This window comes from Pristis pectinata, chromosome 11 (assembly GCF_009764475.1).
Source record: "Pristis pectinata isolate sPriPec2 chromosome 11, sPriPec2.1.pri, whole genome shotgun sequence".
Classification (NCBI taxonomy): domain Eukaryota; kingdom Metazoa; phylum Chordata; class Chondrichthyes; order Rhinopristiformes; family Pristidae; genus Pristis; species Pristis pectinata.
In genome coordinates, this window is record NC_067415.1 from 87994318 (window position 1) to 88012198 (window position 17881).

The window sequence follows — 17881 nt, forward strand, 5'->3', positions numbered from 1 at the left end:
ATGATGTTTTGCCTGGCTGGGGTACCTAGAATAGACTCTGTACCAAAATAGGGATCCATTTTCAGGACAAATGAAAAGAAACTTCTTACAGAGGGTATTTAATCTTTGAAAATATCTACCCAAGACAACTATAGACACTGTCCCTGAGTGTATTCAAGATGAAGATTGATAGATTTGTGGATCCTGAGGAAATCATGGGACACGGGGTTAGTACAGGAACCTGGCACAGAAATAAAAGAACCATTATCTGTTGAGTGCCTGACCTACTTTTAAATTTTAAAGAAGTAGAAGGATATGTGAACTACACAGGAAAATGAACTGGAAGCAACAAAACATTTCATGCAATGAATGTGGAAATTGTATCATTCATAGATTTTCTTCATGGTTTATTTCAAGGAAATACTGAACTAAGCACTCACACTCAAAATGAGCCAAAGCAGAAGTGGGATACACAAAACAGGCTGTTAAGGAGGAAAGGTATAATTACAAATTATTAAGTATAAATTATTTTAATAACTAGTTTATACAAAGTTTAACAAATTTAAAACCAAATAAAAAATGTTAAAGGAACTAAACTGTGAAGAATAAGAGGATGACTAGAGTGACGGGAGGACCGATCAGGGATAAAAGAGGAAACGTGTGCCTGGAGTCGGAAGAGGTAGGGGAGGTCCTTAATGAATACTTTGCTTCAGCATTCACCAGAGAGAGAGACCTTGATGTATGTAAGGATGGTGTACGACGGACTGATATGCTAGGGCGTGTTGACATGAGGAAAGAGGATGTGCTGGAACTTTTGAAAACCATTAGGATAGATAAGTCACCGGGGCCAGATGGGATATATCCAAGGTTATTACGGGAAGGGAAGAGATTGCTGCGCCTTTGGCGATGATCTTTGCATCCTCACTGGACACAGGAGTAGTGCCAGATGATTGGAGGGTGGCAAATGTTGTTCCTTTGTCTAAGAAAGGGAGTAAAGATAACCTTGGGAATTACAAACCAGTGAGTCTTACTTCAGTGGTGGGCAAATTACTGGAGAAGATTCTTAGAGACAGGATTTATGGGCATTTAGAGAAGCATAGGCTGATTAGGGACAGTCAGCATGGCTTTGTGAGGGGCAGGTTGTGCCTCACGAGCCTGACTGAATTCTTTGAGGATGTGACAAAGCACATTGATGAAGTTAGAGCAGTGGATGTGGTGAACATGGATTTTAGTAAGGTATTTGATAAAGTTCCTCATGGAAGGCTCAGTCAGAAAGTCAGGAGGCATGGGATCCAGGAAGACTTGACTGTGTGGATTCAGAATTGGCTCACCCATAGAAGACAGAGGGTGGTAGCAGATGGAGCGTATTCTGCCTGGAGGTCAGTGACCAGTGGTGTTCCACAGGGATATGTTTTGGGACCCCTGCTCTTTGTGATTTTTTTAAATGACATGGATGAGGATGTGGAAGGGTGGGTTAGTAAGTTTGCTGATGATACAAAGGTTGGTGGTGTTGTGGATAGTGTAGAAGGTTGCTGTAGATTACAACAGGATATTGACAGAATGCAGACCTGGGCTGAGAAGTGGCAGATGGAGTTCAACCTGGGTAAGTGTGAAGTGATACACTTTGGGAGATCGAATTCAAAGGCAGAATACAAGGTGAATGGCAGGATTCTTAGCAGTGTGGAGGAACAGAGGGATCTTGGGGTCCATGTCCATCGATCCCTTAAAGTTGCTGCACAGGTTGATAGGGTTGTTAAGAAGGCATATGGAGTGTTGGCCTTCATTAGTCGGGGTATTGAGTTCAAGAGCCATGAGGTGATGTTGCAGTATTATATCTGGTTGCCTCATTATAGAAAAGATGTGGAAGCTTTAGAGAGGGTACAGAGGAGATTTACCAGGATGTTGCCTGGATTGGAGAGCATGTCTTATGAGATAGGTTGAGTGAGCTAGGGCTTTTCTCTTTGGAGAGAAGGAGGATGAGAGGTGACTTGATAGAGGTGTACAAGATGATAAGAGGCATAGATCGAGTGGACAGTCAGAGACTTTTTCCCAGGGTGATAATGGCTAACATGAGGGGACATAATTTTAAGGTGATTGGAGGAAGGTATAAGGGGGAATGTCAGGGGTATTTTTTTTAACATGGAGAGTGGAGGCTGCATGGAACACACTGCCTGTAGAGGTTGTGGGGCAGATACATTAGGGACATTAAGAGACTCTTAGATAGGCACATGAACGATAGAGAAATGGGAGCTATGTGGGAGGGGAAGGTCAGATGAATATTAGATCAGGATAGATGTTGGCATAACATTGTGGGCCAAAGGGCCTGTACTGTGCTGTAATGTTCTATGTTCTAAATTTGACCTTAATTTTATATTTCTTCCTCATTTAGAATTTCTTTTGTATATAAAACAGGGGCTGATGATGGAAAACAACCGAAAAAGAATTATACCCTGAAGCAGCTTCTGGTCCTTGGCCTTGCAATCATATTTCTTGTATTTTCAGTGGTTTTAGTTACGGCCCTTCCGACATCTTGGACTATCATGGACAATCGACAGTGAGTTCAGGAATGTCCTCTGCTTTATGTATTTTATTTTTTCATTCTCTTCCCCCTTTCACCCTCAATCTCTTCCATACTTCTCACACCCAGTAAGATGGTCAGAGTTGCCTGATCACAAACCTGCTGCACAATAATGTATAGGAAGGCCTCACGGTTTGTAACAGATGACACATGTAGATCATGTTACAGCTGTACAAGATGTTGGTAAAGCCACATTTAGAGTACTGCTTACTGTTCTGGTCACCCTGCTATAGGAAGGATGTAATTAAGAAAAAGATTTACAAGGATGTTACAGGATCGGAGGGCTTGGGTTAAAAGGAGAGACTGGATAGGTGAGGACATTCTTCGCTGGAGTTAGAAGGCTGAGGGGTGATATAAAATCATGAGGGGCATGGATAAGGTAAATAGCCAAAGTCTTTTCTTCAGGGCAGGGGAATCCAAAACGAGAGGGCATAGGTTTAAAATGAGAGGGGAAAGATTTAAAAGGGACCCAAGGGGCATCACACAGAGGGTGGTGAGTATACGTATGGAACGATCTGCCAGAGGAAGTGGTAGAGGTGGGTACAATTATGACATTTAAAAGGCACTTGGACAGTTAAAAGGATAGGAAAGGTTTAGAGAAATATAGGCCAAATGGGACTAGCTCAAATAGGCACCTTGGTCGGAAAGGACAAGTTGGGCCAAAGGGCCTGTTTCCCTGCTGTTATAGGTTAATAACTCTATGGCACTGGTATCACTGACTTGTGGGAACCGCGTAATCTACATAAACCCCCGAGAATTGGCATGATGCTTCTGAACGTCCTTGGAGATTGGATGCCCACAGGACAGCAATGAATATTTTTGTTTTAAAAATGGTAGAGCTTCAGTCATCTCCTCACTGCATGGTGGACACATTGATACTGATAGTCCTCTTGCAGTCAGGGAGTCACTCAGCTCAATCAACAGGAAAGGTCAGATCATCAGAGCTACATGTTCATCAGTTCTTATGCACTTTTATATGTACACATTTTTCTCCATTTTCAAGCACTGTCTTGCATTTTATCTCTTTTTACTTTTTGAAATCTCCCATAATTTACATGTATTTATGGCACAGAAACAGGCTGTTTGGTCCAACAGGTCCATGCTGGTGCTTACGCTCCTCACCAGCCTTCTTGCACATCTCAGTGTCTCACCCCATGAGCATATACTCTGTTCCTTTCTCCCTTGTGTTTACCAAGCTTCCCCTCAAAGGCATCTGAATGATTTGTCTCAATCACTACCTAGAGAATGGTAACAATATGAAACTCACTATCACAGGGAAAGAAAGTTCTCTTGAATTCTCCATTAGATTTATTGGTGTTCATCTTGTAGTTATGACCCCTGTTCTGCACTCTTTCTCACAAAGGGATAAATCTTTGCATCTATTCTGTCAAACCATTTCAAAATTTTAAAGACTTCTATCAGATCATCCATCGGCCTTTTCCACATATCACAATGTTTTATTTTTCAAATAATTTTCCATATTGTTTTTGGCTGGCAACTACAAACAATTCCTGCCATTATTTTGCATTAATGATTCCCAAATTAATGGAAGCTGTTCATACAGACATCACACTGTAATTATTCCTTTGGTGAAGGTGCCACCAGTTCACCACTGTCCTGAAGCTGTAATTATGTGCGACTGTCACTTTCAAAATGTGATACTCTTCATTTTCCTCAATGAGTGTGTTCAAGGGATCCAACAGGTTCTGGACAGCACAGTAGTGTGGTGTGGGTGACACAGTGTGGGTGACACAGCGGTGTGGTGCGGCTGACACAGTGTGGGTGACACAGTGGTGTAGTCTGGGTGACACAGCGGTGTAGTCTGGGTGACACAGCGGTGTAGTCTGGGTGACACGGTGTGGGTGACACAGCGGTGTAGTCTGGGTGACACGGTGGTGTAGTCTGGGTGACACGGTGTGGGTGACAGTGGTTTAGTCTGGGTGACACGGTGTGGGTGACACAGTGGTGTAGTCTGGGTGACACGGTGTGGGTGACACAGTGGTGTGGGTGACACGGTGTGGGTGACACAGCGGTGTAGCTATTAGAGCTGCAGCCGCACAGGTCCAGCAGTCTGGGTTCAATGCTGATCTCTGGTGCTGTCTGTGTGGAATGTGCACATTCACCTTGTGACGGGGTGGGTTTCCTTTGGGTGTTCCTTCGGGTTTCCTTTGATGCAAGAAAAAATGTATGGTTATGGGCTGAGTAGAAGGAAGGGTTAGATTGATCATGGAGTAGGTTTATATAGGTCAGCACAACATTGTGAGCCCGAACTGTGCTGTACTAAGTGATGAGAACTTTTCAATTCTTATTTATTGCAGATATGATTTCAGAAACTTCACAGAAAAAGATATGTTTGAACATTCACTATTACGAGATGACAGTGGAGAGTCTGGGCCCAATCATGGAATGGAACCATTGCAGTATGTACACCAGAAAATCACCTACAAGTGAGTGAGTAATTCACAGACTGCATTCCTCCAACTCAACATGAGCAGCATGTTACGAGACTGACTGGATCTTCACCATGCCCTCTGACATACCGTCTGATTTTGTTACCTTACTATTTTTCTGGATACATAAGAATCCATGAAATAGAAGCAAGATCATTCAGCCCTTAATGCCTGGTCTGCCATTTGTACATCTTTACTCTTGTACTCAAACCTTCTTGAAATAAAGGCCAATGTGCTGTTTGCCTTTTAGCCTTTTTGTGACACCTGAATGTTAACTTTCAGTGAAGCACGTGCAAGGATACGCAGGTCCCTTTTAACATTGAGACCCTCTTATTCCTCACAGTTTAAAAAATACCTTGCTTTCCTATTTTTTTTCCTCTCAAAGTGGATGATAAGATACATTTTTCCACATTAAATCATACCTATTACATCCTAGTCCATTAACTTTCTACATCCCTCTGAAGCCCCACTGCATCCACTTCACAACATACACTTCAGCTTCATATCATCAGTGAACTGGAATATATTAAACTTGGTCCCCTCATCCAGATCATTGATACAGATTATGAAAAACTTGGCTGACAGCATCGATCCCTGCAGCACCTCACTAATTACGTCCTACCAATCGAGAAATGACTTGTTTAGTACTACTGATTTTTCTGTCTGTTAACCAATCCTCAATCCATAAGAACATAAGAAATAGGAGCAGGAGTTGGCCATCTGGCCCCTTGAGCCTGCGCCACCATTTTATAAGGTCATGGCTGATCTGTCCATGGACTCAGATCCACCTACCTGCCTTTTCCCCATAACCCTTAATTCCCCTACTGTGCAAAAATCTATCCATGCTAGCATGTTCTCCACAATCCCAAGTCAATAACCTCATGTGTCGCTTTATCAATGGGTTTCTGGAAGTCCAGAAAGATCACATTCACTGGTTCCCTTGATTAATTCTGCTATTTACAACCTTAAAGAACTCTAAAAGATTTGCCAAACAGGATTTCCCTTTCCTAAATCCACGTCGACTCAGCCTGATCCTGTTACCTTAGTCTGAAATGTCATTATCTTGACCTTATTTATGGATTGCCCACTAGAGTAAGCATTCTCACAGCTTCTGTCAAACCCCTCAATAAGATCACCTGTCATTCTTCTAAGCTTCAGAACATATAGGCCCAGAATTACAAAATACCAAGATATAAATGTTAAGTATTTTTCAAATAGTGAGAGAAAACAGGTATGATACTCAAGAGGGACCTGGGTAAGTTTATGTTGCCACCAGCTCAAGTATCTAGAACAAGGGGTCAGTCTCAGGATAAGTTATCTGCCATTCAGGACTAAGATGAGTGTAGTGAATCTTTGGAGTTCTCCCCACAACAGGCTGTGGAGACTCACTTCAGGACAAATATCAATAGATTTTTAGATATTACGAGAATTGAGGGATATGGAGTTGGTGCAGTAAAGTGACCCAGAGGTCAGCCATGATCTTACCGAATGGTAGAACAAGCACAGCAGGCTGAATGACCTCCTTCTGCAAACACTTGTATGCTCACGTTCAATCTGCTCAAGCTTTCCTCATAAGACAACACCTTTACTCCAGCAAACCCTTCAGTGAATCTTCTCTACATCTGAAGCAAGAATAAAATTCCTTAAATGAGGAGACCAAAAGCATATGCAGTACGCTGGGCCCTGTATGAATGCAGCAAAACCTCCCTTTCATCCTTTATGCAAGTGAAAGTTAACATTCAATTTACTTTCCTAATTATTTGTTATCTTGCATGCTAAATTTGTTTATCTTGTCAAAGATCTCTCTGAGTAGTAGCATTCACTGGTCACGCAACATTTAGATAATCAACTTTTTACTTTGTCTTTCATAGCAGATAACCTCACATTTCCTTGCATTATACTTTATTTGTAAACTTTTCACCTCTGCTTAACATGTCTAGATACCTTTGTGGACATTTTGTGTCCTCTTCACGATTTTCGTTATATCTAGCAAAACTTAGACACAATAGACTTGGTCCCTTAATCCAAGTCATTCACATAAATTGTAACCAGCTGAGGCTCCAGCATTGATCACTGTGGCATCCCACTAGTTACAATCTGTCAACAGGAAAATGATCCATTTATCCATATTCTCCATTTTCTGTCATATAATGGATCCTCTATCCATACTGATATTTTATCCTTAATATCATGAGTTCTTATCTGTTGGAATAATCTTTTATGTGCCATCTTATTGAAAACTTGTAGGGAATCCAAATACCTCCACTGGTTTACCTCTATCCATCTTGTTGGTTAAACTCTCAAAGAGGTTTTTCAAGTACAGTTTTCCCTTTCATAAAACCATGCTGACTCTGCCTAACCATATCGTGATTTTCTAGGTATCCTGTTCCTATTTCCTGATAAAGTTTTAGCTAAATGACATATACTGTAGTTCTATGCTTTCTGTCACTCAGCTTTCTTGAACAGGGTGGTTTGAAGTGGTTTTCCAATCCACTGAGACCTTTCCAGAATCTAGGAAATTTCAGTTCGACCATAACCAATGCATCCATTATCACTGTAACCATGTATTTTAAAGAACTAAGATCCAGGCCATTAAATCCAGTGAACTTGCAGCCTTTAGTTCCATTTGTTTGGCATAAGTCTAGAACAGTGATTGCTTTAAGTTCTTTAGAGAACCTTGGTTGACAAAGGATATTGAAGGTTTTATCGGGGAAAAATAGGAGACATAAGGCAGACAGAGGCAACAGGCAGCAAGGGAGTGTCTTGAGGAATATGGAGTGTATAGGAGAGAAAAAGAAATTATGAGGGCAGAAAGGGTAGATGAAATATCCTTGGCAAGTAAGATTAAGGAGAATTGAAAGTTATAGTTTGTGATAAATATTTACAATTTGGATGTGAATGTAGAAGGTATGATTAGTAAGTTTACAGGTGACACAAAAGTTGATGGGATTGTGGATAGTGAGGAAGGTTGACTAAGACCACAACAGGATATAGATCAGATGGAAAGTCGAGCGGAGCGTCGTCAGATGGAATTTAACCCAGACAAGTGCGAGGTGATGCATTTTGGGAAGTCAAATAGGGGAAGTACATATGCAATAAATGGTAGGACACTAAGGAATGTTTTTGAACAGAGGGATCTGTCATGGTTCTGAGTACTGGCCTCGATTCGGCTCCATTGATGATGACTTGTTGGGTAGCACATGGATTCCCTGCACGACTAGTTGCATAATGACACACGCCTGAGCCCCATCAGGGGCCTAGCATAAGTACCCGGGTTTCTCTCGCACTAGTTGCCAGAGTATTGGTCAACCTTTGGGTATACTTTGTCTTCTGGCTGCTTAGTGTTGTCAGCTCTAGAGCAGTCCTGGTTTCACTGTTCCTCTTTGGATATCCAGTTTTTGTGTTGGGACTCCACCTCAGATCCCTGAGACAAGATCCCTTCTGGTTGCTGCCTGTGTTTGGTTCTGAGGAAGCATCCTGACTTCAGTCTTGTACCAGTGTGCTGCATTTGGGTTCTCTGAAAGCTTGCTCTTTGCTTAACATTGTGACAGAATACTCTGGCCTGCCATGAACACAGTGGACAGGAATCCCCTGTATGAAGCCCTCACCAGCCAGGGCTCACTTCTGGGCTGGCATGACCAGCAGCTCCAGGGGGGTGTGGCAGACTTCCATACCCTTACTGTGACTGTTGGGCAGCTCAGTGAACAGGTCAGCTGAGTCTCTGCTCTTCTTACCTCTGCCATTTCTGGAGTTCTGTCTGACCAGCTCTGGCCATCAGTAGGAGCATCACTGTACAGTTTGATGACCTGACCACCCAAGGAACTGCATGTACCTGACCCAGAACCCCACACTGGGGATCTGGGAAAATGCTGGTCCTTCCTACTACAATGCTTGTTAGTTTTTTAGCAGCGGCCCTCCACGTACACTACTGAGAGATCCAAGGTCACATTTATCATGGGGTTGTTGCGAGGAAGGGTGCTGGAATGGGCCATGGACATCTGGGGCCATCAGCCAGAGACCTGCTCCTCATTTCACACCTTCATCGGGGAGATGAGAAAGGTCTTCAACCATCCCATCCACGGAAAAGAGGCAGCCAAGCGACTCTTCACCCTCTGTCAGGGCTCCCGCAGTGTCGCAGAATACTCTGTGGCATTCCGGACGTTGGTGACTGACTCGGAGTGGAATGGGGAAGCTCTCCAGGGGGTTTTTCGGCAAGGCCTCCGCGACAGGATTAAGGATGAGTTGGCAGCACGGGATGAGACAACCAGCCTGGATGCATTGACCTCTCTAGCCACCAGGCTGGACAACTGACTCCGGGAACGGCAGAGAGAATGTTTCGTCCAACACCTCCATTCCCCCCACGGGTCACCTTCCCAGCCTCTCCCGACCCGAGCCTCTCAGTTCCTTCTCCTTCCGCCCCTAGAGGCGCTCCCGACCCAGCCAAATGCACCAAGAAGAGCAACCAATGCAACTGGGACGGAACCAACCTTTCTCCCTCCGAACAACATCGGAGATTAAGAGCTGGGGATTGCCTCTATTGCGGCCAGCCTGGCCATTCTCTTGCCACTTGTCCCCTTCTGCCCAAAGGAGAGGACTCACCAGTAGAGGAGGATCCTGGTGAGCCAGACAACTTTCCCTATGGTCTCCCAGAACCAGATGCTGGTCCCAGCTACCATAAGACACCTTCAACAGTCCCTGTCCTTCTCTGCCTCGGTGGACTCCGGCGCCAAGGGGAATCTGTTGCATGAAGGCATAGCCTCCTGGGCCGGGATTCCTCGAGCCATTGAGTGCCTCTCTAGTCCAGGCGCTAGATGGCAGACTGTTGACCCGAGTCACACACTGTACACCTCCGCTGTCGTTGCTGATCTCTGGGAACCGTCGGGAACAGGTCTACTTCCACCTGAACCTCCCCACAGATGCCGATGGTCCTGGGGTACCCTTGGTTGAGCCGCCACAATCCCCACCTCAATTGGGTGACGGGCAGGATAGTCAGTTGGAGTCCATTCTGCCATTCCACTTGTCTCCAGTCGGCCCTTGCTCCAGTACAGGCTACCGCTAGTTCGTCGGCTGCCAAAGCCCCAGACTTGTCCCGGGTCCCAGCGGAGTATCACGACCTGGGGCAAATACTTAGCAAACAAGGGGCTCTTTCCCTGCCTCCTCACCAGCCATATGATTGCGCAATTGACATCCTCCCCGGGGTTCTGCTACCTACCAGTCAGCTATATAACTTGTCCCGACCAGAGAGGGAGGCCATGGAGGAGTACATCAATGAATCTCTCTCGGTTGGCATTATTCGCCCCTCATCCTCCCCGGTAGGCGCAGGGTTCTTCTTTGTGGCGAAGAAGGACGGCTCACTGCGTCCATGCATTGACTACCGGGGCCTCAATAACATAACCGTCAGAAATATGTATCCACTGCCGCTCATCAGTTCCGCGTTTGAACTTCTTTACGGGGCCACCATATTCTCTAAACTTAACCTACGAAGCGCTGACCACCTGGTCAGGATAAGGGAGGGAGGTGAGTGGAAAACAGCGTTTAACACCCTTCTCGGCCACTTCGAATACCTAGTAACGCCATTTGGCCTCACCAGTGTTCCCACCGTCTTCCAAGCCCTGATCAATGATGTCCTACGAGACTTCATAAATTGATTTGTGTTTGTCTATCTAGATGACATCCTGATCTTCTCCAGTAGTCTCCAGGAACACACCCAGCATATCCGTCAGGTTCTCCAGAGGCTTTGGGAGAACAAGCTCTTCGTCAAGGCTGAGAAATGTGAATTCTACGTCCCCTCCGTCAGCTTCTTAGGATACATCAAGAGCGGACAAGTAAGGGCAGATCCCGAGAAGATCTGGGCAGTGGCGGAGTGGCCTCGACCCACGACACGCAAGCAACTCCAACGGTTTCTGGGGTTTGCGAATTTCTATCGCTGCTTCATTAGGGATTATAGTTGGGTGGCGGCGCCCCTTACTCGACTGACTTCACCTAAGACCCTTTTTCTGTGGAATCCCGAAATTGACTCGGCGTTCTTGGACCTGAAGAAACACTTCACGTCCTCTCCTATCCTGGTCCAACCAGCCCCCTCCCGCCAATTCGTTGCAGAGGTCAATGCCTCCGACTCCGGGGTGGGAGCCGTCCTCTCTCAACGCTCCAGTTTGGATCAGAGACTGCACCCATGTGCCTTTTTTCTCGCCGGTTGTCCCCTGCCGAACATAACTACGACGTGGGGAACCAGGAGTTACTAGCAGTCAAGCTTGCTTTAGAGGAGTGGAGGCACTGGCGCGAGGGAGCGGAACATCTGTTTATTGTTTGGACATACCACAGGAACCTGGAATATATACGAAACGCCTGAATTCCTGTCAAGCATGGTGGGCATTATTCTTTGGTAGGTTCCAGTTTACGCTAACATATCGTCTGGGGTCCAAGAACGGGAAGCCCGATACACTCTCCCGACAATACACCACCGAGGAGGACCATCCTTCCCCAATCCTGTGTGGTGGCGGCCCTCACCTGGGAGATCAAGGCTGCAGTGAAGGAAGCCCAACAGACCCAACCTGACCCAGGCAACAGACCACCCAACCGCCTTTTTGTACCAGAGCCTGTGCAGTCTCAGGTTCTGCAGTGGGGACATTCTTCTCATTTCGCCTGCCATCCAGGGATTGACAGGACCCTTCTTCTCTTGAAGAAGCACTTTTGGTGGACCTCCATGGACGCTGATACCCATTCCTTTGTCTCTGCCTGTTCTGTCTGCGCCTGTGGAAAAGCCTCCCACCGGCTGGACTGCTTTGTCCCTTACCCGTACCTAGCCATCCGTGGTCCCATATTGCCCTGGATTTTGTCACAGGACTGCCCCCTTCTCATGGGAACACTGCTGTTCTCACCATAGTGGATCGCTTTTCCAAAGCAGTGCATTTTGTGGCCCTTCCCAAACTCCCTACTGCTCAGGAGACAGCCGACCTGGTCGTCCAACATGCCTTCCACCTCCACTGAATCCCTGCAGACATTGTCTCCGACCGGGGTCCCCAGTTTGTCTCTGCAGTATGGAGGTCTTTTTGTCAGGCCCTTGGAACATCCGTAAGCCTATTGTCTGGTTTCCATCCACAGAAAAAACGGCCAAACAGAACAGGCAAATCAAGATTTGGAAACAGCGCTACGTTGCATAATGGCAAATGACCCTTCGACATGGAGCACCCACCTCACTTGGGTTGAGTACACCTACAACTCTCTGGTCTGCACTGCCACTGGAAGATCCCCCTTTGAATGCTCACTTGGTTACCAACGCCCTCTGTTCTCCATCCATGAAGGGGACATCTCCGTGCTCTCAGTTCAGGACCATCTCCACCGTTGCCACAAGGTCTGGGAGGACATATGCGCGGCCCTGGTCCGGACTGCCGACCGCAACTGGAGATTCGCTGATCGGCAGATTCCCGCGCCAGTGTACCAGCCTGGGCAGAAGGTTTGGCTCTCAGCCAAGGACATCCCTCTCAAGGACGAGCCTAAGAAACTGGCTCCTCGCTTCTTGGGACCTTTTGAAATTGAGTGGATCGTCAATCCCACAACAGTCCGGCTCAAATTGCCTACGACTGAGGTTACATCCTACCTTCCATGTGTCTCAGGTGAAGCCAGTGGCTAGCAGTCCATTGTGCCCTCCAGCCAAGCCCCCTCCGCCCCCCCCCCCCCAGATTGTGACGACCACCCAGCGTACGGCGTTTACTGGATATACGCCGCCGGGGTAGGGGCCTGCAGTACTTGGTGGATTGGGAGGGATACAGTCTGGAGGAACGTTCCTGGGTTCCTTAGTACTTCATTTTGGACACCTCCCTCATTCAGGAATTCCATCAGAACCATCCAGGTAAGCCTGGTGGGTCGCCTGGAGGCTCCTGTGGGGGCAGGGTACTGTCATGGTTCCGAGTACTGGCCTCGATTCGGCTCCATTGATGATGCCTTGTTGGGCAGCACATGGATTCTCTGCATGACTAATTGCATAATGACACACACCTGAGCCCCATCAGGGGCCTAGCATAAGTACCTGGGTTTCTCTAGCACTAGTTGCCAGAGTATTGGTCAACCTTTGGGTATACTTTGTCTCCTGGCTGCTTAGAGTTGTCAGCTCTCGAGCCGTCCTGGTTTCACGGTTCCTCTTAGGATATCCAGTTTTCATGTTGGGACTCCACCTCAGATCTGAGACAAGATTCCTTCCAGTTGCTGCCTGTTTGGTTCTGAGGAAGCATTCTGACTCCAGTCTCGTACCAGTGTGCTGCATTTGGGTTCTCTGCGAGCTTGCTCTTTGCTCAACATTGTGACAGGACCTGAGGATTCAAGTCCACAGTTCCCCTAAAGTGGCAACATGGGTAGATAGGGTGCTTGCCTTCATAGATTGGGGCAAAGAACATAAAAGTTGTGATGTTAGGTTGCAACTTTACGAAAGACTGGTTAGGCTGTACTTGCATTGTTGTGTGCAGTTCTGGTAACCACACCACAGGAAGGATGTGGTTGCACTGGAGAATGTGCAGAGGAGATTCACCAGGATGTTGCCTGGATTGGAGGACTTTAGTTAGGGGGAGAGATTGGATAGGCTGGGCTTGTTTTCCCTGGAGCAAAGGAGGCTGAGGGGTGACCTGATAAAGGTACATAACATTATAAGAGTCATAGATATGGAAGATAGTCAGAATCTTTTCCCCTGGTAGGGGTAAAAAAAAGAGGGCATAGGTTTATGGTGAGAGGGAGAAGCTTTAAAGGTGATTTGAGTGGAAAGTATTTCTTTTACATTGGCTGATATCTGTAACTTGCTGCCAGAGGAGGTGGTGGAATCGGATACAATCACGACATTTAAAAGATATTTAGACAGCGCTTGGATAGGCAAAGTATAGAAGAATACGAACCTAATGCAGGCAAATGGGATCAGTGTAGATGGGCACAGTCTGGGTGTGGTGGGCTGAAGGTCCTGTTTCTGTGCTGTATAACTTTATGACTCTACTCCCCATCCTTATGCCTCTGCATCATCAACTACTACTGGAGTGCTTCTAATGTTTTTTTTACCATGTTCAAAGTCATAGAGCAATACAGCATGGATACAGGCCCTTTGGCCCAACCAGTCCATGCTAACCAAGCTGCTCACCCAGCCAGTCCCAATTTCCTGCATTCACCTCCTATCCCTCCAAGCCCCACCCCTCCATGTACCCATCCAAGAGCTTCTTATATGATTCTATTATACCTACCTCAACCACTTCCCCTGGCAGCTTGTTCCATATACTCATCACCCTCTGTGGGGAAAAAGTTGCCCCTCAGATCCCTTTTAAATTTGTTCCCCTCTCACCCTAAATCTATGCCCCCTAGTTTTGGACTCCCCTACACTGGGTAAAAGACTGTTATCATCCACTTTATCTAAGCCTTTCATAATTTTAAACATTTCTGAGGTAGCCCCCTCATTCTCCTGCATTCCAAAGAATAAAGATCCAGCCTGGCCAACCTCTCCCTATAACTCAGGCTTTCTAGTCCTGACACCATCCTCAAATCTTTCTGCACTCTTTCCAGTTTAAGCATGTCTTTCCTATAACAGGGTGACCAAAACTTTATAGTACTCTAAGTGCAGCCTCACCAATGACTTATACAACTGCAACATTTTGTCCCAACTCCTATACTCATTGCCCTGATTGATGAAGGCCAGCGTGCTAAACACCTTTTTCACCACCCTGTCAACCTGTGATGCTGCTTTCAATGACCTATGCATGTGTCCTCCAAGGTCCCTCTGTTCCATTACACTCCTCAGTGCCCTACTATTCACAGTCTTGGTTTGACTTTCCAAAATGCATCACCTCACACTTGTCTGCATTGAAATCCATTTACCACTCCTCAGCCCACTTCCCTAACTGAACAAGGTCCCCCTGTAATCTATGATAACCTTTTTTTTTACTATCAACAACAGCTCCTAGTTTCATGTCAACCGCAAACTTACTGATCAAGCATTGTGCATTTGCATCCAAATCATTGTCATAAATAACAAATAACAAGGGTCCTAAGTTTGTGCCATTTCTTTATTTCTCATTGTCAATACCCAGTCTCATCCTCTAAAGGATCCACGTTCACCATTACTCTCCTTTTTATATACTTGTGGAAGTTCCTATTATATACTTTTTACATATTCTATAAAGTTCCTTGCCAGCTTACTCTTAATTTCTTTCCTTCCATTGTTTGTTAGTTTTTAAAATTTTGTCTAACACTAATCTTTGTAGCATGCTTTGCCTTTTCTCTAAATTTGAAAGCATCCTTAACTTTCCTTTGTGCCATAGATGGATCATATTTCTTGATTAAGAATTACGCTACATCTGCTTAAGTTTTACCACTGTTTAACAGGTCCAGTGAGGTTGTCCGTCCATAAATAGATCTGGGATTTCCAAACTGAAATTTTCAGCTAATACACAGAAGTGAAAGAAATAGTCATAGTATTTATATTCAAAGGATAAGTTCTAATACAATATTTCCAAGTTAGGTTTCACTGTAGTGTTACTCATATTCTTTGACAATGCACTAACGTCAAGGTGATGCTTTTTTTTTTCTCACCTTACAGACCACTTGTTGAGGGATTTCAGGATATCCTTAGTGAACGAAGGAAAGCTGCAACTGAGGGACATCATAAGAAAATAAAAAATAATCACAAAGTGACTTTTTTGAAATGCCCACATCACAAAATACATAAGAGAGTCAAACATTATGAGATCAATGAGCCGACTTTTACTGAAAGCTGGAAGGACAGAAGAATTTCTTACAGTGACCTACCTACTGCACCTCCACTCCCAGAAGAATCATTTTGGAATTATTCAGATGCTCTGGAACAATCTGTTCCCAAACACAACTTTTCACCAAGTTCTGAAAACTCAGGATTAATGGCTTCAAAAACAGATAAAATGAAGGAAGACACCGAACAGCTTGGCAGCTTGTATCCAAATAGTTATACCAGTCAACGGTCAAAAAAAGGAGTTTCTGTAGAACCATCTTCTCCCATACTGATTCACATCATTTCTCCTCATCAGAGCCACTTACCATTGAGCCAAGCTGTTGATATACACAATATAAGCAATTCATCAATCGGATTGACATTTGATCAGACTGATGACTACACACCTGGATCTGGCTCATCACCTGACTGGCCTTCTGATATCGAAGCTAATGCGGTCCCTATATCACCAGCTCAAACAATGCATCCACGTGCCGATGACAGTATGTCAGGTGCAGCCATTTCTCCCACTCAATCCCCATCCACACAAGTTGGCAGCAATGAACAAGATGAATATAATTACTACAGACAGTCTGGGGTAACTTTTGCTGAGAATGTGCCAGGTATGTTTAGATCTCCTAACCGAACACTGCTATCCTATATTGATGATGATGTAACATACATATCTGGGCAGTGCACTCAATTAATTCCTCCTCATGCTGCTGATAAAACGCAAGATATTGCCAAGCCTTCCATTTGTCCACAGATCACCTGTGAGGAATACAAAACAAAGGATGATGACATACACTCACACAACTGGACCAATTGGCAAAAGCCAAAGAAAATATCCACAACTCGAATCTTCCATCTTAATGATAGAAGACCCTCCTCCTTTACAAGACCAATGCCAGTGAATCACAGAGCAGATCGACCCAAGAGAGAGGGAGAAATCAAATTTATTAACCAGCAACAGTCACGTTCCCATTCACCTAGATTAAGTCTGAAAGAATCTATTGAATACCCCAATTGTTACAGTGAATCATTTAAACAGAACAGCATCAAGCCAGTTACATTGGGATCATTCATACAACTATCATCTTCACATGTTCCTAGTAATATACAAGTTACATCAAACCATGCCATCGGATTATCAGATCCCTTAACTAATGATAATGAACAAGATGTGTTTTATCCTTGTGTCCAATCTACGAATCTAAATTCTGAAGGACAAGATAATACTTCCTCTGTACAAAATGATACTCAAAATCTAAAGCCAACAAAAATACCTATTACACGGATCTTCCAAGTCAGTCAGAAAAGGTCCCACTCTTATTCTGAATCACTGTCAGTTAACCAGGGAGCAGACAATCATTCCAGAACTAGAAGATCAAGATCCATTAGCCCACAAAAATCACACTATTCCCTTGGAGCACGGCAAAATACACACTTTATAGATCCTTATTGTTACAATGAAGCATTAACATACAACAGCAAACATTTAACACATGGCTATGTTGAAGATAATACACATCATCCATCCAAGTCTTCTGCACAACCACGATGTATTGACTTAGACAATGTACAAAGTACATCTAATTCTTCTATTGCTGACAAACAAAATGCTGAAGGTGCATTTAATTCTCTCACTGGACCCTATGATGCTGAGGATAAGAGACAGGGTACGTCAGAATGCCTGTCTAGCTCTGCTGTTCTACCACCACCTACCTACATTGATAGTCATATACAACAGACCTCCAGACATTTTGAATCCCCCCACACTATTGCTAGCTCAAGACATGAATCGGAATTCTCTACCTATTCACCATGGCCCCATACGGAAGCTAGTATAAAGAATCAGTCACCAATTAACTTACTGTCTACTGGCGTAAATAATACATCAATTAAATTATTGTCCACATGCACTGACATCACAGAGAGAGTATCTCATTCTCCTGGACAGCCATTATCCCCTTATGCTCCTGCCAAACCACATGTACCTTATTGCAACACACAGTCACTGTTCACTCGCTTCCACGATAGTGCGCAAAACCCGTCCAATTCTAAGACCAGGTCAGGTTATCTCACTGTTGACAATAAAGCACAACATTTATCTTGTTATTCCAACCAATCACTGACTGACGTTGAAGACAATGGACATGATAT

At 44.9% G+C, this 17881-nt stretch overlaps 1 protein-coding gene across 1 annotated transcript; it reads left to right on the forward strand.

The window, feature by feature from the left end:
• The first annotated feature begins 638 nt into the window (after positions 1 to 638).
• LOC127575665 (uncharacterized) lies at positions 639 to 16495 on the forward strand. Its single transcript, XM_052025554.1, has 5 exons — positions 639 to 658; positions 2392 to 2533; positions 4876 to 5004; positions 15572 to 16341; positions 16485 to 16495. The coding sequence occupies exons 2-5, from the start codon at positions 2520 to 2522 to the stop codon at positions 16493 to 16495; spliced, it is 924 nt and encodes a 307-aa protein (XP_051881514.1). The 5' UTR covers positions 639 to 658; positions 2392 to 2519.
• Positions 16496 to 17881: the final 1386 nt, after the last annotated feature.

Excerpts from the sequence above, each read along its gene's own strand:
- LOC127575665 (XM_052025554.1), top strand. Across the intron at positions 5,005-15,571 it reads CACCAGAAAATCACCTACAA|ACCACTTGTTGAGGGATTTC; the intron begins GTGAGTGAGTAA and ends CTCACCTTACAG.